Below are 21,447 nucleotides of genomic sequence, written 5' to 3'. Positions count from 1 at the left end.
AAAAATGTAGAAACAATAAAGAGGATATGCTTGAAAGTAGGGAGGATATTTGATTTTAATGTTCCTTTCTTTGATAAACAAGCATGTACTTCTAAAATGGGTTTCTCTCCCTCTCTGTTACTTAAAAACAATCTACAGGTGCTATGTGTCCTACGTAACTCAGGTGCACTCACCATAATGTGACTGACACATTACAGTTGAACTAACAAAGTATTAATAAATAGTTAAATACCATTATCAGAAAAGTAATGCTAAATAAAAGCTTCAACCTTCAAAAGCTGCACATGACTTAAAAAATTAACAGGCCACAGACATGTAGTGGCTACTTTGCTATTTCATATGATTAGCAATGGTAAAAAAAAAATGCATTTACATGATCATTTCCTTACAAATAAAGAAACCAAAATAACTTAACATAGCAATTTCTCCTTTAAATAGAATTCACTGATTTTTTTAAAAAAAAAAGTGAAATACCTAATACTTTAACATTACGACCAAATCATATGTTTAGCAGTACAATACTATTCAAAATTATAAATAAAATACAATTATTATTTCTTGAACAGATGTTAAAAATTACATAAAATAAAATCAATGTATCAACAAGTTCAAAATGTAAAATTTTACTTTGTCGCCATCAAATATAAAATTTTGTACATTAGAACTCATGTTTATAAGTATCTGTATTATGTACAGTATAAAATATGCACAGAAAACTCTATGGACATTTTCTAACAATATCTACAACACATGATTACTGTCCAAACACAATATAAATTTAAATAAAAACATGCACACAAAAAATAAACTTCATTAAAAAAGATCTAAGAAGAAATCATTTATGGGAAAAAAAAAAATGTCTTTCAGAAATACACAACAGCTCTACATTGAGAAAAAAATTGAGAGGGGTGGTTTCACGATGACTTTCACACAACACTCAATAAAGAAAGTTGGATAAATTGTGTGCAGTTAATGAGACATGCGGGGTTTGATCCTGTAATTGGCATGATGGATGATAGGCATTGCAATTACTGTAATTATGTATTTTACGAACACCAAGACCAATATCGTGTTCCATAAAGTGTGTTGTTTAAGGAGCCACAGTGCTCCAACTGAGAAAAGACAAGCTATAAATTATTCCACAGCAAGTAGTAACAGTTTTAGATAAACACACAAAAAAATAAACAGTGTGTACTCTATTCTCTGCTGGGATTCCTATAAAGCCGTAACTTTGCATACATATGTATATTGCTGTAGAAAGTGATCCTAACCCCTGGCCTGCCTGTCTCAGTTATAGTGACAATTATATTTTGTTCATACACACAATTTCAGATTCTGTAGCAATTAATGACATTGCCTGCAAAGTTATTGGCCATTAGTAGATTTTATGTGCGTACGTTTGTGCTCAATGTCTATCTGAAGATTTAGCGACCACAAAAAACATTTTTATTTTAAGTTAATTACTGAGACACTGAACATTGAAACCCACCAAAATTAAAAATTTTCATGTTTTCGAACCAACATACAATATTTGTTTAAAGTGTTTTATACAGTGAATAATTTGTTTGAAAATCTAGTTGTACATTGCTATGTTATGTGAATCCATAAAATACGTTGATAAAATTTAGGTATTAATATTAATATCATTTGTGGGGTAGAAACAGTGCTAGTCAATATTTCAGCATCTATACATGGTTATATTACAGTGAAAATATAATTAATTCAAAATTTTAGAAGATAATTCGTGAGAACTCAAGTGGAACTTGTTCCGACAAATCAGAGCTCACGGGACTTACTACCACACATTGCTCACGATTAAAACCTGGGACCTACTTCAAGGACTGTAAACTGACAACCCAATCAACTTCACCATGCCATGGTTGGCTGCTGTTTTCTTATTACTATTAAGAAATATTAATGATTAAAAACTATTAAAATTGACCAACCTAACTGAGACAGGCTTAATCTCTACAGAGCTCAACAACATTTAAAAAAAGCTGTACATGTTTCAAAATCTGGTAATATTACACTACAAGAGTACCTACATATACTTACATTTCTACAGCTGCAGCAAAAAATATGTACATTCCTTGCACTTTGAATACACATACAAAACTCATCTTTTAGATGTCAGGTACAGGTAACAGTTCTAATGTGCTCAAATAAGCAAAATAGTCTCTTCCTCATCAACATTTACACATTACAAATATCATAAAAATATTTTTTATACACATTATAAGCCATCAACTCATAGTGAACATGCTGCACTATAAGGATAATATAATCACACTAATCATTTATTAAAACAGAATGGAAACTGAACACACGTTGTAATCCTAATGAAAACCGTTAAAAAAAATAAATTGGAGATAATTATTAGCTACCACATGCAACTCTTCTGCTAAACAACAGTTAGCCTTGTATGATCAGTCATAAACTTCTTAGCTAAATTATAAGACCTGACAAAAGAGTTGAAAAAGTATAAAAAAATTAACTGCAACTCACAATGTTACTCTTATGAGAGTAACAGTAAAAATTAATATTGACGTGATGAAAGCAAACAACTTTCATAAATTATACAAAAACACACACATTGCAGTGTGACAAACATATGGCAAGTTTTCATTATAAATTTTTTTCTATCTGTACAATGTGACGTTAGAATCATTTCCAGCTGATGTGTCACATGAATATTTTTTTTCTCCTCTAAAAATCTATTTCGACTTACACTTTGTACAAAACATGAATGCTTAAAAAGTACAAATTCTATTTACAGTAAAAAAAAAATCTAAAACAATATAAAACCATGAGCTACGTCGATACAAACACGGAGGTAAAACGTCACGAGATCAATGCTTGTTTGGTTCAGGGTAGAGTACAGGTTGGCGGCTCACACGGGGGGCCCGGCGGGGACGGGCGCCGGGACGCTCGCCAGGGGTACCTTCTCGGGGGGAGTCTGGGGGTCGGGGACGCCGGCGTCCCCCGGGTTGTTCCTCTGCGGCGACAGCAGCTCCTGCCGGTCGCGCTCGCGCTCGCGGCCCGGCCGGAACGCCTCGAGCAGCGCCTCCACACGCTCCTCGTTGGGGCCCCAGCGCTGGTAGCCCGCGCTGTTCTGCAGCCACACCACCAGCGTGCCGTGGGCCGAGCGCACGTTCAGGTCGCTCCTGTGCCAAGTACATACCATCACCTTCCAGGCCTGGCTTCATTCACACGCCAAGTACCATCACCTTCAAGCACCTTCCAGGCCCGGCTTCATTCACACGCCAAGTGCCATCACCTTCAAGCACCTTCCAGGCCCGGCTTCATTCACACGCCAAGTGCCATCACCTTCAAGCACCTTCCAGGCCCAGCTTCATTCACACGCCATGTACCATCACCTTCAAGCACCTTCCAGGCCCGGCTTCATTCACACGCCATGTACCATCACCTTCAAGCACCTTCCAGGCCCGGCTTCATTCACACGCCAAGTGCCATCACCTTCAAGCACCTTCCAGGCCCAGCTTCATTCACACGCCATGTATCATCACCTTCAAGCACCTTCCAGGCCCGGCTTCATTCACACGCCATGTACCATCACCTTCAAGCACCTTCCAGGCCCGGCTTCATTCACACGCCATGTACCATCACCTTCAAGCACCTTCCAGGCCCGGCTTCATTCACACGCCATGTACCATCACCTTCAAGGCCCGGCTTCATTCACACGCCATGTACCATCACCTTCAAGCACCTTCCAGGCCCGGCTTCATTCACACGCCATGTACCATCACCTTCAAGCACCTTCCAGGCCCGGCATCATTCACACGCCATGTACCATCACCTTCAAGGCCCGGCTTCATTCACACGCCATGTACCATCACCTTCAAGCACCTTCCAGGCCCGGCTTCATTCACACGCCATGTACCATCACCTTCAAGCACCTTCCAGGCCCGGCTTCATTCACACGCCATGTACCATCACCTTCAAGCACCTTCCAGGCCCGGCTTCATTCACACGCCATGTACCATCACCTTCAAGCACCTTCCAGGCCCGGCTTCATTCACACGCCAAGTGCCATCATCTTCAAGCACCTTCCAGGCCCAGCTTCATTCACACGCCATGTACCATCACCTTCAAGCACCTCCCAGGCCCGGCTTCATTCACACGCCAAGTACCATCACCTTCAAGCACCTTCCAGGCCCGGCTTCATTCACACGCCATGTACCATCACCTTCAAGCACCTTCCAGGCCCGGCTTCATTCACACGCCATGTACCATCACCTTCAAGCACCTTCCAGGCCCGGCTTCATTCACACGCCAAGTGCCATCATCTTCAAGCACCTTCCAGGCCCAGCTTCATTCACACGCCATGTACCATCACCTTCAAGCACCTCCCAGGCCCGGCTTCATTCACACGCCAAGTACCATCACCTTCAAGCACCTTCCAGGCCCGGCTTCATTCACACGCCATGTACCATCACCTTCAAGCACCTTCCAGGCCCGGCTTCATTCACACGCCATGTACCATCACCTTCAAGCACCTTCCAGGCCCGGCTTCATTCACACGCCATGTACCATCACCTTCAAGCACCTTCCAGGCCCGGCTTCATTCACACGCCAAGTGCCATCACCTTCAAGCACCTTCCAGGCCCAGCTTCATTCTCTTAAATTGAGTGCATTAACCAGCCTTAATAATAGTCTATAGAGTTACCACGTTGCAGCCAGGCAACAATGTTGATTTGTGAATATTAATTTGCACCCCTCAGTCGAACACAAGTCGTAAATCTCTGCTTATAAAACAGTGTTGTACTGGGTTTCAAATACAAATTTCTGTAATATAATAGCTAAGTATTTGCATTATATTATTATTATTTTTTTTACATCAAACAGATATACAACCGTATTTTAATTCTAGAAGAGAACCCTTTACTTATATTTTTCTAGTAGTAAGTCAAAAATAGAAGCATTTGAGTTAAGACACTATTTTACTGGTGTGCGATACCTGTGGGTTGAGCACGGTTCTTTTCCTCGCCACCGTCATAGAGACGACGCGTCGCCCGTATGACGGCGGAGTTATGACGGCCGCGTGAAAATGCGAGCACGGATCCCATCGTCATGTCTCTCCCGTCATCGCTAAGGCGCCTTACCTACGACGGCTTGGCAATCGAGAATATGCAGAGGTTGGCAGTGAATTTACAGAAAGGATGTGTTTTATTTGGCAGTTGGTTTATCTGCTAGCAATTTACAGCCAATAGAAAACTACCTACACGAAAACCAGATTGTGGACATTCGTAAAACTTAGGCATGATGTGACTATCGAATTATATATTTTCCACAACTATATTCAATATTTATATCATTTTTCATTCTACGCCTGTTGGCGTTCCGTAAATATAAGTTTTACAGACTATTTTTTGCTTAGTAAAACACCCGTCACGTCTCAGTCTCAAAATATAATAAAATCATTTTACATAGCAAAGTCGGTTATAATTATTAAATAGTATATAAGAAGGTTAAGGAGTGCATTAGAAACTGTGAAAGTTTGTAGTTTTTAATATGAAAATATTATTTAGCGATCTTGTGAAATGTGTTGCACGTTATTATTAATTTTGTTTTCAATGGTCAGTTATTATTACTTTAAATCATATGATGAAAAAAGAATTTTAAACACTTTTGTGACTCGACGTGAAACATTACAATACTAGAACTGATTTAATCATTATTTGGTAATTTTCGTCACCGTTAAAGTTAATTTGCCGATTTGAAGGTACCGAAACAACTCGGTGTGCTATACGTCCCACTGTTCAAAAAATACTAGTGTTATATTTAATTACATTATCCTTAGACTTGTTTATAGCATATTTTCTAGTGCACTACAAGTTTTATTCACACTATTTTGTACCGTAGCATATGTATTGGGTGAATACGCTGATAATATTTATTTAGCATCTTGCAAGCTTGAAACAATATAACACGAAGTCGGTGTTGTTAATTAAATGCCTGAATATAATTTATTACGTAAACTGTAGTTGACAATATTGTGTCTGTATTTTATAACTATCAGAAGAGTTTAGGAACTAAAAATACCCTTTAACGGAATTAATTACTTTCTTTTCACATGAGCCGCTCCTCTCACAAATTACAATTTTCGTATGAACTATAAACACGAAACCTCTCAACTCTACGTGAAACACTATTATTCCTACATTGTTACCATTTTATCATACTGAAAGTATTTGAGCGAATCTTAGGTGAATAAAATACGTTTCAATATGCGATACAGCAGGAGCAAACCTAGCCACCAACGAGGGTGGGGAGTAGGCCTAACCTAAAAGTCACTAAATGTTTGGAGGAAATGCTTTGTGTTTAAAATGCGATAAAACGAAGGTTTAAAATAACTATCAGACTACTATGTATTTATCAGCGGCATTCTTGTGTATTTTCAACCTTATCAATGCATGTATTTTATTTTTAGAAGTGATTTTTTTTTATTACACGTATGGAAGCTGAAGGGGAAATGAGTTGTTTTTAGAAGTTTAATAAGCCACACGCTTATAGGTGTTTTACACTTAACTTTTATACAGAACTAGCTGCCCGACCCGGCTTCGCACGGCTATACTAATGGAAAAAGAATTATGCCACATCTCCCATTTACAGTAATGGTAAATAATAAAAAATTCAGTGAAAATTTATTACAATGCTGTATAATGTACCGATGGTTTCCCGACTCGTGCACGCAACATAAAACTGATGTACCCGTACTTCGCTACGGCAGTCTACAGGCAGATCACTCTTGCGCCGCTCATAATACATGCCCCTCGTTGTGGGTACGCCACTGCCGCGCGATGCCCGTTGCCATGGAGACGCAGAAGGCATGAACAATGCAAAAATGAAATAGCCGTTGCCATAGAGACGAATGAAGCATCAACAAAGCAACAGCCGTTGCCATGGTGATTTCCTACCAAAAACTGGAAATAAAAAAAAAATGTTAGGGGTGGACAACCCTTATCACTTAGGGGTATAAAAAATACATAGTAGCCGATTCTCAGACCTACTGAATATGCATACAAAATTTCATCAAAATCGGTCAAGCCGTTTCGGAGGAGTATGGCAACGAAAACTGTGACACGAGAATTTTATATATAAGATAATTAACTAATGTGATGTTATCTTCTATCTAGTTGAAATATTACGTTATTTTGTCCTGACCTTTATTTTTTTATTAAGTGAAATGACAAAAGTAGGCAGATTGGCAGTTTTCTTATTATGATATATTTTGGTTAACTGAGTATTGTGCAGTTAAAAATAACGAGAAAAAAGAATCAATGTGTCTTATTCACACGAAACATAGAAACTTAGTATTTATTTATGCAGCGTGATTATTATCGGAAACAAGTTGTTTCTAAGTTTGTTCAGACAGAGAAAAACATAACCCTTTTTTAGATACATCGTATAACTCACATACGTAATTTCTGAGTAAATATAATTAAGGCAAAACCTTAAATTTCACGAAAATATATTATTTAACTCATTTGAAAGAATTATTTCCCAGTATTAAATGAAAGTTACACACGTAGTCGGCTGTATGACGGGGTTATGACTGACAAGCCATTGCGCCTTACGTATGACGGGCATGTCGTAGCTAAGGCGTCTTCCAGAAGGCGAAAAAAGATCCATGCTCGCTTTTAGTAGCGAAGCGTCATACCGATGACGTGTCATCCCTATGACGGGCGAAAAAGAGAACCTTGCTCGCCCGGCTGGTGCATTAACTAACAAGAAAAATTATGATACACTTAAATACCCTGCTTTATAGCATAATCGTTGAATGCACATAAATATCGCACCCATATTTTAAGGCATCAAAATTTGGATTTAAAAAAACTCTTGCGTAAACGTCGCATGATGTTTTTGGTGCCGCTAGATTCCAAGCGCATTGTGTAGGTAGCTTTTCCGTATAAAACATTGTATTTTAAAGTAGATCTGTAATATTTATTCGGACATTACCACTTACTTATTTAATTAACAGAAATACAATGTTGTCTGATGTGTAAATTTTCTTTTAAAGACTTTTTAAACATTATAACCTTTATCTTGTCGTCTGTGTCGCCGCTACGTACAGCTTATAAAAATGTAGCCAGCACTAGTTGGCATCATTCATGTTTGGTTATGTTGCTTCCCGTATAGAGCGCGCATACATAATCGAATATCGATACTGATATCTCGCCAAGTGCATGCAACACGCGCTCTCTGTCGAATGCTGAGTTAATTACATTTGATAGCCCACACTCTTTCGTGGTAAGTGTGTACTACGACGATAGTTACGCGTTAGGTCAGGCTCGCATTCGGGTCACAGATTTTGTTTTTCTATTTAAAGTTGCAGAAAGGTTTTTGTTGTATGACTTATTCATATAAATTGTTTAGCGTTCTCTTGTATACTCCATTTTTTTTTTTAAATAAACGTCTTTTCCATGAATGGGTTTTGTTTTGATGAATAACTACCTAAAAAAATTTTTTTTCCCGCATAAACATCACCCCCTACTTTTACATGCTTTATATTAGCTTCACCTGTATGTTTGTCTGTCCGTCTGTAACTCTTTCGACTAAGAGTGAGTGGCTCATCACTGTAAAATGTCCCACCAATTTCATGACGTTCGTTAGCCGAGCGGTCTAAGGCGCGCGACTGCTGTGACGTCAGCTTTCGGAGTCAGCGATCGTGGGTTCTACTCCCAGCCACGCCGAAAAAAAAAAAGTTTTTTTTTCCGGTAAATTCTAAGATTATATCCATACATCTAACTGTAAATGATTCGGAGAGACTTTACCATTTCTTTGTGACGTTGCAACTCCAAATAGTTATCTCAGATGGTAATAGGTAGTGTCGGTAACTCATTTCCCTATGATAATTATACATAAATATAGTTTAAAAAACTAAAAAACATGCTTTTAAAGAATATCAAACTAAAAAGTTAAAAATAAATATAGTTTAAAAAACTAAAAAGACATGCTTTTAAAGAATATCAAACTAAAAAGTAAAAAATAATTTTAAAATTTAATTTATGACAATAGTATATAAGCAATACTAGTATAAATGGGAAAAAAGCATGGGGCGCTTAATATACAAAAAATATGGCACAAAGCGCCTCAAGCTTTTTTCCCATTTATACTAGTATTGCTTATATACTATTGTCATAAATTAAATTTTAAAATTATTTTTTACTTTTTAGTTTGATATTCTTTAAAAGCATGTCTTTTTAGTTTTTTAAACTATATTTTCATACTGGATTTTAGTATAAAATGTGCGACGATTATGTGATAAAACACGGTAGTTAAATACTCTAAGAAACTGCAATAATACATGGATGTGAAACTGCAATAGCCCAGCATGTGAACTGAATCAGAGCCTTACAACCAACCAGGAGTCCTTCAGTTTGAGATTTACCCTTTGGCCCATAGTGTTACATTCTCACATACTTCGCAACATACGAGATAGTGTCCCGACCACCCGAGAGAGAGCATGTGCGTGCTTTTTTACACCCATGATATTACACTAAGAGACTATCTGTTGGAAACAATAAATGCAATGAAGTTATCGAGTTGAAATTTTAGAAATAGCCCTTAAATAAAAGTCACGATGAAAAATAATTAACGTGGGGATTGAATAAGGTCAGCATAAAAAGAATGAGAGAAGTAACATGAGGCAGACAACATAGGGAAATTAGAAGAAAAATTTTACAATATGAACGCCAGAAAATGTGTATCAAAAAAGTCACATCTGAGCATTTTTTGACGTGACGTCTAATAAATTGATGAACGCCGGCTGCACGCACGAAAAAGTGTCCCGTTATGCACATTGTCCCATTTCGCTGTATCCCGTTACACTCATTTTATATTGCTCTTTGCTAACCTGAACCTCCTAGCATTGCGACCGAGTCCGTGGCGCAATATATTATTTTTTGACTGCATCTTGGTGTTGGGTAAGCCATTTTCCTTCACATCATCCTTGAAACACTCCCATTCGTTTCCTACTTTTCCCATCATCGTCCTATCCTTAACACAGATTGGAAGAAGTTTAATAGCAAACATGTATAAAAGTTATATAGTTAAAATAATCTCTTCGTTAAAGTAATATACATATTTTAATTATTGAGTGCAAATAAAAGTAAATTTAAATTTATCAATTAAATTGTAGATTTCATTTCACTCCTTCTTTGTATCCATACAAAATACATAGTGATAATTCAATAAAAATGATTCAATTTTATTCATAAACGTATGCAATCATTTCATTAATGTTTTGTTATGACGATGTCACATAAACTATCGTCCGTAAACCGATTTTACAGACAACCGATTTTTTTTAGTAGTAGTTTGAACAGGTAGGTTAGTGCACTCACTTGGAAACAACGTGCTGGAAACCGTGGCGGTACTCGTGCTCGAACGCCGTGACCACCACCTGCTTCCTCTTGAAGTGGCTCGCCTCCAGCTTCTGCAGCGCGTTGGGTGCCGGGTCCCGCCACTCGGGGATGAACACGATGAACGACAAGGGCTCGGAGGAGTCGGACAGCAGGCGCTCAAAGTGGTCCACCATCGTTTCCATCAGCTCCTCGCAAAACGGAGGGTTGGCTTCGAAAGACCCGCTCAAGGGCTTGAACTCCAGTATCGGCCTGCAAAGTGAGGAACAGATTTACATTTTCTTTTTGGCGGCTGCTTTGTCAACGGAGTTCCTGCACTAAATACCTATAAAACTTAAAAAAATAATAACAGTAAACAAACAAGTGAAAAATATGAGCAATTCACAGTTTCATGTTTGGTTTTGTGAAGCAAAATAAATTTGTTATAACAGCGTTGCCTAAAATATGCTTTTGGTTAGTTCACATCATCATCCCCTGTACAAGAACATTTCAGCTGTAAACTCTTAATAACGAAACTATTAACAACGGGACACAGATATTACCATATCAGTATTTGAAGATCTGGTAAAATATGAGGCATATAATTTGTCAAAACTTACAGTTTTAATGTTTTGCGAGTACAAAGATGATTAAATAAAAAAATAATAATTATAGATATGAGTGCGCAGAAACAAAGCAAGTAGGTGCAGGGCATATTGTATCTTTGATGTCACTTGAAATTGTGTGAAGGTCAACCTAAAACAGAGAACCAAGAACTGATTTTTAAGAACCGAAACCGAACCAAGAAAGGGGAAAAAAGTAGAACCGCAGCATTAGTACTTTATATAATATTGTTGTTATTGTTAAGTTTACAAAGAATAGCCTGAAATTGAAAACTACTAAATTAAGGAATTCTGACACCAGTAGTGTCAAAAAATATTCACAACTAATTTTTGAAATAAATAAGCTACGGACAAAGAGTGAATCTATAGTTTTGCATTTAACTAGAGGCAAAAAGAACGGTCTTGGGGAAATTCTTAAGATTTATAATTTTAATTAGTTTATTTGTATGTTTTCTAATCGTCAATGCCAGAAGCAACGTTGTTCTATTTAAATCTGAGCAAGGAATAACAGAGTGCGGCTACTGACCCCCGGGAACCGAAGTAGCAGTCCGTGTCGGGGAACGCGGAGCAGTACTGCCGGAAGTAGCAGTTGAGGGGCGACGCGAAGCACTCGAAGGTGACGCCGAAGGAGCGGTTCAGGCACTCGAACACCGTCACGGGCAGGGAGCCCTGGGTGCCCTGCCCCTCCGTGGCGCCGCCCCCGCAGAAGGTGCTGTAGCGCTTCAGCATGCACCACACGCGATGCAGGAAGAACTCAAACTTCTTGTCGTCGAAGCAGCTGTACCTGTACAGCTGCTCCTGAAGCGACCACACGTTTGCTTGTAACCAATCCTGTTAGCTTGGCACAGTTTAACAGCACGACGCTACGCACAAAGGTTTAAGGCTATTGTCACACACACCATCTGGGTTATTGCATTTTTTTTTATCTTTCCTATTGTAAGACACTAAATAATTAAGCTGTAATTACGTTATTTATTAATTTAATTTCACTTTGAAAAAATACAAAATGTAGATGCAAAATAATTAAGGATACTATTAGGTCTGTGCAAAGCTTTGACTAAGTAAATCAAAGCTCTTTTTAACATTAGATTTTACTTTACCAGAAAATATGCTATTAATTTTATTTGAAGCATCGGTTATGATGCAAAGATTTGCATTCTTTGCAAAGTTTTAAATGATTGGAAGCCTAAGATTCACTCATGAAAATATTTAGTTTTAACTGTGCTGTATATTTTTTTATTGAATAAAGTTGATAATTTAAAAAAATCAAAAGGTGGCACTTTGTTTGCTTTTATGAATTCTCAATATCATGCATTTTTAAAATAATTTTTATATTGGTTAATCACTTAATCAGTTTAAACATTAAAAACGTGAATTTTTTTACTTTGATCATGTATTTTATAAAATAAGTGTAATAAAGCTTTGCCAACAACAATCAAAAATCTAGCATTCACACAGGCCTAAAAATTTTACAAGTAAAATAATTAAGGTCACAATTCCCTTAAAGCTATGAGTTCTACAAGATGATAGTAGCTCTAAACCAACTGGATGCTCTTAATTGTCAGTCACACCGAGGTGTTGGGATTTAACATATGTCCCTGCACCATATGACCGCAACCCGTTGGCAATTACAGTCACAACAGGAATCCCTGTTATAATGTGCATCACGTCTGTAGCAGATGTTGAATTAAGTTAGCATGAAGCAATACAAAGGCTGTCTGGGGGAGGAGGATAGGACAACACTAAGAAACTCAAAGGATTCGCAAACAATGCCTTGCAATGGTGTAATTGGCAAAATAGGTGATTGGCTAAGCTGTAATTAAAAGTAGATTTTATTTACCGTATTTACTCGCATAATGTCCGCAGTTATGTGGCTACATTTTTGACAAAAAAAATGGGGTGCTGACATTATGAGGTGAAGTCAGAAAAAAATTATTTTTCCTCAAAATTTTACGTACGTTTTGTGTAGAGTAAAGAAATTGTTCTCTCATAATTCGTTTACTAGCAGAGCACTGGTGACTGGCGACCCTCCGCAGCGGATGTGAGAAATGTGACAGGTGTCGAGATAATTGGGTGCCGGCGATTAGTGGAAGACGTCACTCATTTTTTTTTTCCTTCTCTCACTCACGTGTGCGCTCCTACGTTCAGAAGCCGCAGCCAGCCTACACAAAATAAACGCTTTGCGTGAAATGATATTTTTTTAATCTTTCATTGAGATGGCCACTGACGGCACGGGGCAGATGTCTATTGTCTGCATTAGCCGACGCCGGCGAGCCTCCCTCCCTGTCCCTTGCCCACTGTGTGTATAAAAAAACCGTGCGCATGTACCCCCACCACTTCTCCGCTACCTCCCCTACTTTGTGACGTAGTGTGAGTTGACGTGTACTGGCTTGGCTTGTGCTATATATAGCCCATCCCCTTGCAACTCACGTGACGGCGCAGGCAGCTGCGCAGTGGAGTGCGAGTTTCTGAATCCGGACGGTTTCACCACGCTACAAAACCCTCTCAGCGACCGCTCCGGTAAATTAACAACTCAAGGTCAAAGCATTGTTGACAGCGTCTGTAATTTTCCATCCCGTTACTGTGCCTTTCAGGGGTGGCCAAGGTTGCTTTGTCTGGTGCGGACTTTATGCAGATTTAAAAAAAATTCCATTTTCCATTTCAAGTATTTAAAAAGAAAGGTGCGGACATTATGCGATGGCGGACATTATGCGATTAAATACGGTATTCTCTATTTTTTTCCAGTACAGTGGAGAAAGCCCCAAGCTAGAGGGGGGAAAAAAAAAAATTTATACACAATTTAAAAAAAGAAAGCTACAATAACAATTTCCTGGCCAAAACGCATTGTGATTTTTACTCTTTTACTACAAATCGACTTGCGATTAACTTTTTTTTGTTATTTTGGTTTGATTCCCTGTGTCAGACCGAGAACAATTCGACCTTGAATATGGACTGACCTATCTTAGCAGCACCTCAAAACTGCACGATATTTTTAACCGGAAGTAAATAATAATTTTAATGCTGAAGAAAAGCTTACTTTCTTGCCTTAAGATTTAGTACGCGTTCCTTAAATATGAAGTACTGTGTTTTTTTTACAAAAAATAAAAATACTGCAGTGCGTGGTTATTGAAACACCAGGCACGCACCAGTTTCTGCAGGTGGGTGGTGTTGATGTACATGGTGTCCCCGTGGAACCTCAGCAGGGACTGGTCGCGCTCCACGTGGTACTCCACCGGCAGCAGCAGCCTGGGGCAGGCCGGCATGGCGAACTGTGCGGGGTAGCACCACACCTTGCGCTGGTGGGTCACTTGCGGCAGGAGCACGTCTGCACACGGGCGCAACCACTTGGCTACACGGGAGGCCGTCCGACCCACGTCACTGACTCCACTCTAACACCTAACCTTTGAAGCTCTGGAAATGGTTTATTTCTTGCAAATGAAAGGCGACCGACATCCACCGACAATCCTCGACGTGACTTTTGGCTCTGAACGGAGTTTGAGGGGGGTCTCACAATTATTTTCTCGATTCTAAAATGCGTCGTTTTTTTACAATGAGCTCTGTAAAATGGGATGTTTCTTACAGATATATAAGATAAAGTGCTGGTAACCACAGGTGAACTATCGTGTAAGCAAGCCCCTTGTTAGTTTGAGAAAAAAAATTTGAGCATCTAACATGTCAAAAAAAAAAAAAACAGCCCGTGCAAAACCTGCCGGTCAGTGCTTAAAGGTTTGTTTAATACTAATGTACTATATTAAGATCAACATTCAATCTTTTATATTAGGAAAACAAATTTATTTCTTAACTAATCCAAAAATATTTACCTGGTATTTAATATTTGCATTTTCATAGTAAAATACCTATCAGATTGCCAACAAACACAAAAATTTAGAAAGCTCAAGGAAAACCAAAATTAATTTTAATTCACATAAAAATAATTCTGTCTCATTTTCATATAAAATTAAATGGGTATTTGGAACTAAGATTTTCATACCTAACAATGAGTTAGATAATGATAACATGCAGCAAAAAATGTTTTAGTATGTATATAGAAATGTAATTTTGCCTACAAATAATAAAAACTCAAACGATGAACATACCTGCTACGCCTTGCTCTTTTAATAATTCAGAATGCTTTTCCTTCACTTTTTTTGCATAGTCAGCGGACAAGTGATAAATTTTCAAACATATTCCTTCCACAGACGCCTTTACAGTTTCCATTAGATGGGGCTGGCATTGACGCTATGAAACAAAATTCATTTGCAGTTAATTTTAGTAATTAAATTAACCATGAAGAAATTTGAACTGTTCACAATTCAAGTTTGAACTTACTTTCAGATGGGCCAGCCTATCCTGAAAGTCATCGTAGGTACTACCCATCGTCCTCCTCAGCCACTGAAATGTATCTTCCACATTCCATTTCACCACCTTCCGACTTTCTGGCGACGCATTTCTGTCGAGAGAAATAATAACTATTTATCACGAACACTGAGTGCACAGCAGGATAAGATATTTAAACAACAAATTCTGTAACATACAGGCCACGTATAAAATATTACAAACTAATTTAGTTGGATGGTATTACACTTAGTATTTTATGTCTGTCAGTTGCAGCAAAAAAGGTTGAAACATAAATTAACTAGCCATGTTTACTAACTAAAACAGTATTAAATTTTTGGTTGAAGTAAAACAAAATACGTATGTGAAAACTTCAATTCATTATCTTAACAGGTTAATAAACTCTGTGACAGACAAATCAAAAAAGTCATTACAATAATTGAATCCGTTTTGTAGTATAAAATTAAAAAAAAATAATTAAAAGATCAAGTGGAAGATTGAAATAACAACAGGAAAGTATTACCAAGGAGAATAAGTGAAAGTGAGAGATGGGACAAGGGGTTGAAAGGAGAGAAAAAATAATATAAAATAAAGAATCTAGCTCTGTTCACATCTGCAGTTCCTTTATAACTGTTTGACATCAGTGAAATCCTATTTCATTTGACTATGTTATGTTTAAAACAGCTGAAAATGTTAATGTTCAATCAATAAAAAAAGTTAGGTTAGTATTGTATATTACATGTCATTCATCTTAAACATTTAAACATTTTTTTTTTAAATTTTTTCTCCTAAAATCAAGCCAAATGATTTGAGAACAAATGATGTTAAACTAAATGGGATATTAGGATAAACAAATATTTCCATAAATAAAATTGACATGTCAATATTGCGATAAACAAATTTCTAACAAACTTCAGGACAAATTTAATGTGGATGAATGACTCAAATATAAATGAAGTTAGGACAAACAATGGCAGAACACTTTCGGAGATAAGATGACAACCAAATTTTGCATGATAACCTAACCAAACAATTGTGGCTAGAGAACACAATATTGTTTACTTACAATAGTAGTTTGTCATGAAGTCATTTATTCTTAAGTTGTTTGTACTAAAGTTGTTATTTCTCTTTCTCTCTCTTTTTTTTATATAGTATAAATGCTTTTAGGACAAACAAATAATATTACAGTGTTGATGAATTCTGTCTTTAATTTGAGGAAAATGATAAGCTGTATCTAACAATATTTACTGGCTGAGCTACCAACTAATGCTTACAGCACTGACAGGTTGAACCGTACGGAAATATGTCTACATGTGAAAATATTAATTGCGTCCACAACATTCAATTTTCAAAACACATTCACCTCTCTACAAACAGTATAATTCTCTGACGGACTATCACTATCTATAATAATATCCCTTGAAAAATTATACAGGTACATTTAGTGTGTTCGTAAACTGTTATGCATGCACCCTTGCAATACACCACCAGCTACACTTTCTTCCAGGAAGGAAGAGGGTACACTTCAGGCAGCGGAAATAAAATTTTTGTGCTGAGTTACAAAGAGAGCCAGCCTCATACTAAAAACAGAACTCTTAAGATAATCCACTTCCTGCATAATATTATTCAAACAGATAATATATTTTTTTTATTAATGACCTGTCATAAGAAAAGTACCTGATGTTTCTGCTTGTTTAATTGCAGAAAAAAAAATGAAGAGATTTTTACAAACTTATGTTGTGACTCATCAGCACAGTTTTACCCTTTTGCCTTTTCATTTATTTAAGAGTTTGACAAGCATTAAGTGGCTCAGATTTTAAAAAAATGTTATATTGTTTCTTGTGGGGAACCTTCCAATTTAAACTTGACCCGGTCGGTAGTACCTGGCTACGCAGGGGCCAGACATGCTACACAGTCCCACTCTGGGTTAGCAGGAGGTAATATTTCCTCCACCTGTCCTCACGCACAGCCTCAGGTGCCCCGTGCAGGCACCACGCTTTCAGTCACACCAATGTGCCTTCCTCCGGTATGATTCGGCACACCTGCCTAGACTCTGACATAGCGTAGCGCACTCCGTGCCTGAATGTATCCGGTGCTGTGCTTGGTGTTTTCCTTTCCTCCTCCCCCGGGCCCTAGAGTCGCCCGCCATCTTGGCCTTTGCTCGTAGAGCCCCTCTCATCTCTCCGCAGCACCACGCCACCTGTTGTGTGCTGCATGAACCAAAGTTGTACTCTTTCTCTTGTACTTAATGTTTTTCTGCCACCTCTCGGACCGTACACCAAATTCTCCTACCCTACGTCTACGCCCCTTCTTGAGGCGCCATCTGCCGACTCCTTCGAGTACTGCATGTCCGAGCAACTTCCAGTTCTTGAAGTCACTAATGTCAGCACCCATTTCCAGGTCACAGCCACTCCTCCCCCCTCTTTAGGCCTTGGCATCCTCCTTTTTTGTTTTCTCGGACTCAAATTAGGCATGGTGATCCTGCCTCCGTGGTTGTCTTCTCCCATGCGCGCACTCTGTGTTTGGAACTACATTTCGTGACTAGTTCGGGAGAAAACCTGGCTAAGCATGCAGTCGTGTCAAAGGAGAATGCTTTACCACCTGCCTTTTGCTTTTTTTTTCCTGTCTATATGTGATGAGTTAGCTTTTGTTGCATCCTCCAGTTCGTCTGTCGTGTTCGCGGGTGTTTCCCAGTCACCAGAATGCAGTAAATTCAGTGATGCCCACCGGAAATGGTGAACTTTGATTTTATTTCATTTTCGACTTTTATTTTATGTTACTATTTTTCCCTTTTTGAGCCTTATTTTCTTTTCACTCGCTACACATGATAGTTTTCCCTGCGTAGTGTGGGCCCAACTCCACCCCCAGATAGCGGTTCATCTTCTCTTCTGGCCCACCTCATCTGCTGGGTCAGCTAGCAAATTCTCCTGGGCTCGCCTCCTATCTTTTTGACTATGCTTCATGATCTTCTCCTCGTAGCTGGAAAGAAGATAAGTTTGCTACAAGAATGTTACTTAAAGATATAAATTGCTATTGCTCACTCTAGTGTGAGTGGACATACTGTTCCAAGAAGCTAAATTATTATTAAGGACATTTTATAGTTAATTTTAATACCTCAATTTGCTTTGTTTTTTTTTTAAATCTGTTAATCAAAGTTTATTTAACGGAAGATAGTAACATCCCCTCCCCCGGCTAGCCGTCCCTTTTGAATATTCAGTTTTTTTTACCTTATGAATTTCACAGGATTTATCAAAAATAATTTTAAGGTAATGTATCTTTTTGTTCAACTTACAAAGGGCATCATTCACATAACAAATTGCAGACAAATTGATATTTCTGTGTTCGTGTACTTATTTACGTCTCACAATTGAAAACCTTTTCAAGCACCTAGTCAACCAGGCAATCACTTGAACTATCTGGTTGTAACATATATTGTTTCTAATTTTAATTTATGGTTCATTTAGTCATCACCAGGCATGGTATCTATGGTTCACAATAACTCTAAAACAGTAGCTTGTAGAGTCTAAACTAAATTTAAGTCTCACTAGCTGGGTGCCGCCTCTGAGTTATTTAGATAATAAATTTATTTTACCTTGTCAGGCCAGCACTCGCTTCCAGGCCTTTTTGTAATGTGGTAAATACCAATCAAAGAGGAGCTCAGAATCAAGTGTTACAATGTGAACATAATTCTCATCTTACTGAAGAAATGAAATCAACATTTAATTACCAAATATGTATCGACATAACAAAAAAGAGGCTAAAAAGTATTTTACAATGCACATATATTTTAATAGCAAATAAAATTTCAATAGAAAAAAAATTCATTCTAGTGCGCATTTTATTCAAAAATATATGTACTTTAAAAAATATATTTGCAAATATTGGCTTGGTGGTAAGACCTTTTGGTTGGCAAACTAAAAACTTCCCGGATTTAAAACTGAGACTACGTACTCCACACCGTATCCAAACTTGCGTCCAGACTGATCTAACATCCCACCATCAATGGCCACAAGAATGGCCTTAACACAATGAGAAAATAACTGTACCCATTTTGAAGGTAATCATGCGCAGAGTTCTCACCGAGACTCGATCATCTTCTTGGCTGCCTCAGCATACTTGGAGAGCTGCTTCCTCGCGTCGCCGACGTACTTGGGCCTCACCAGCTTCATCGGGATGTCGTTCATGATCTCCCTGTACATGGACATGGATATCTCGGGGTAGCAGTTGCTCGGGAGTAACGGGTCGCTGCCCATGTCGATCACTTTCCTCTCCATCAGCCATCGGTTGAACGACTCCTTGGGGGCGTCGATTGCTGCATCAAAAGTGCACACTTCAGTTGCACGTTCACTATAATAATAGAAAAATATCAATAAGTACTAGTTCTAAAAAAATTATGTTAACTTTTTGAAATAAAAAGATATGAACTTGACACGTAAGAAACACATTCTCAAATTTTATTCTTAAAAAATGTGCCTCAGATCTAAATATAAATCTTAAAGAGTCAGAAATAAAATAATTTAGGAGTAAAAAGTAAAAATAATAAAATTTAAGTTTTGAAAACCACGCAACACATAAAATATTTATTTTTAAAATAAAAAACACATATTAACATGCCTAGTATAAAAATATCTGTTTTGTGTCATACTCATAAATGTTTCCTGGTGCGTTAAAAAAAATTCTTAGATCATTTTAGATGGTGGCAGATACAAACACTTCATTGATAACTTCTGTAGAGATAAATAATGTAGTCCTTGTCAACTACAATTTAACCTTCCTCAAATATTTTCCTTCCCAACTTTTTCTTTAAATATCAAATCTTTTGAATACTATAGATTTGAGAATTTTATTGGCCCATCCCCATAAATAACGCTTTAGGATGTTAAACTGTCTAACTAAAAAAAAATATGTTGGAGTTTTAATCTGTGCAAAAATTGTTAAAATTATTTTGAAGTTGTGAAAAGTAATGTCGTGTACATATAGAGGTTATGTTGAATTATTGCTATGCATAATATCAAGATTTAGTTTTGAAAACAGAGTCTTAGCATATAAAATTACTCATACACAGTTTGTTATGCTAGATACTCTTAAAAAAAGAATTGTAAGATAAGAATGAATAAATTCATATTAAAAAAATCCTATTCATGTGAGTATTTCAACTAACAAAAATTATTTTCATTATGTCTTGAAATACAACAAAAAAAAAAAAAAAAACACTCTTGCAATTGGAAGTGTTAAGTTTTAAACCTGCTGGATTTTTTTTGACCATAAATATAATAGTGAATATACTTGTAAAAGTAAGTGCAGGAGAGAAGAGAAGACTGGAATAAAGTGAAGTATGAGGAACAGTGGAAGGACAAAGAAAGATGGAGGCATTCTACTTGGCTGACCCGGCCACAGGCTGGAAGCAGTTGATGATGACTTGTTAAAAGTTGAAAATAATTTTTTCCTGCTGTCACATTCCAAATTGGCCCGGCTGAGCAATTCAGAATGGTGAGAATTCATAACACACGTAAATATTTGGTTCTGTTGACATGCAATAAAATGTCTTACTGAAATTCTGAAGTTATTCATTAGTACGTGTTTTCGTCGAGACGTTTTGAAAGAAGTTATTTATTGCATTTACTTTGAATTTATTCGTGTTGCCAACACTTGAACAAATACATTCCCTCAAACAGTTCAAAACAAAATGTGATTACTATTAATTAATTTTTATGAGAGTTACAGTCTGAAAATTTTTCTGAGATGATGAACAATTAAACGTCCCATAAAATTGCCCAACTACATTTGTAGCGGGTACAAACCAGGGCACAATGCCACTGTGGTGACTGCTGCAAAAAAATTTGCAGTCGCCATGGATCAATGCCGATTGCTCACGGTCGATAACTTTCTAAATTACATTTACTGCCGAAAGAGGTTTATTTACGATCAACCCGGACCAACAAGTGTTAAATTATTCATCATCGTCATAAAAACGGTCAGAAAGAAACCTCACATTAAAATGAACAAGGTTTTATCTCGTGTGCTGCAATTGTTTTAACTGTATGAGGGAATGTATTTAAGTGTTGGCAACAAGAATAAATTTCAAAGTACGAGCAAAAAATTGATTTTCTTTAAAAACCTTTACT

At 37.5% G+C, this 21,447-nt stretch overlaps 1 protein-coding gene across 2 annotated transcripts in view; it reads right to left on the bottom strand.

The window, feature by feature from the left end:
* Positions 1-37: 37 nt before the first annotated feature.
* The window catches only part of LOC134538719 (mRNA (2'-O-methyladenosine-N(6)-)-methyltransferase), a 34,484-nt gene continuing 13,074 nt past the window's right edge, over positions 38-21,447 (bottom strand). Inside the window, exons 6-12 of one of the 2 annotated variants that reach the window (XM_063380167.1) lie at positions 19,403-19,634; positions 15,317-15,437; positions 15,085-15,226; positions 14,134-14,312; positions 11,514-11,785; positions 10,368-10,637; positions 38-3,164 (exon numbers count right to left, since the gene is read on the bottom strand). In XM_063380167.1, the coding sequence (XP_063236237.1) occupies positions 2,891-3,164; positions 10,368-10,637; positions 11,514-11,785; positions 14,134-14,312; positions 15,085-15,226; positions 15,317-15,437; positions 19,403-19,634 (1,490 nt within the window). In that variant the 3' untranslated portion in view covers positions 38-2,890. The remainder of the gene's footprint in view (positions 3,165-10,367; positions 10,638-11,513; positions 11,786-14,133; positions 14,313-15,084; positions 15,227-15,316; positions 15,438-19,402; positions 19,635-21,447) is intronic. The other variant, XM_063380168.1, reaches the window with a different exon arrangement.

Source organism: Bacillus rossius, chromosome 14, assembly GCF_032445375.1.
Source record: "Bacillus rossius redtenbacheri isolate Brsri chromosome 14, Brsri_v3, whole genome shotgun sequence".
In the NCBI taxonomy this organism is placed as follows: domain Eukaryota; kingdom Metazoa; phylum Arthropoda; class Insecta; order Phasmatodea; family Bacillidae; genus Bacillus; species Bacillus rossius.
The sequence above is the reverse complement of the archived record's forward strand: the minus strand, read 5'-3'. Positions and strand labels throughout refer to the sequence as shown.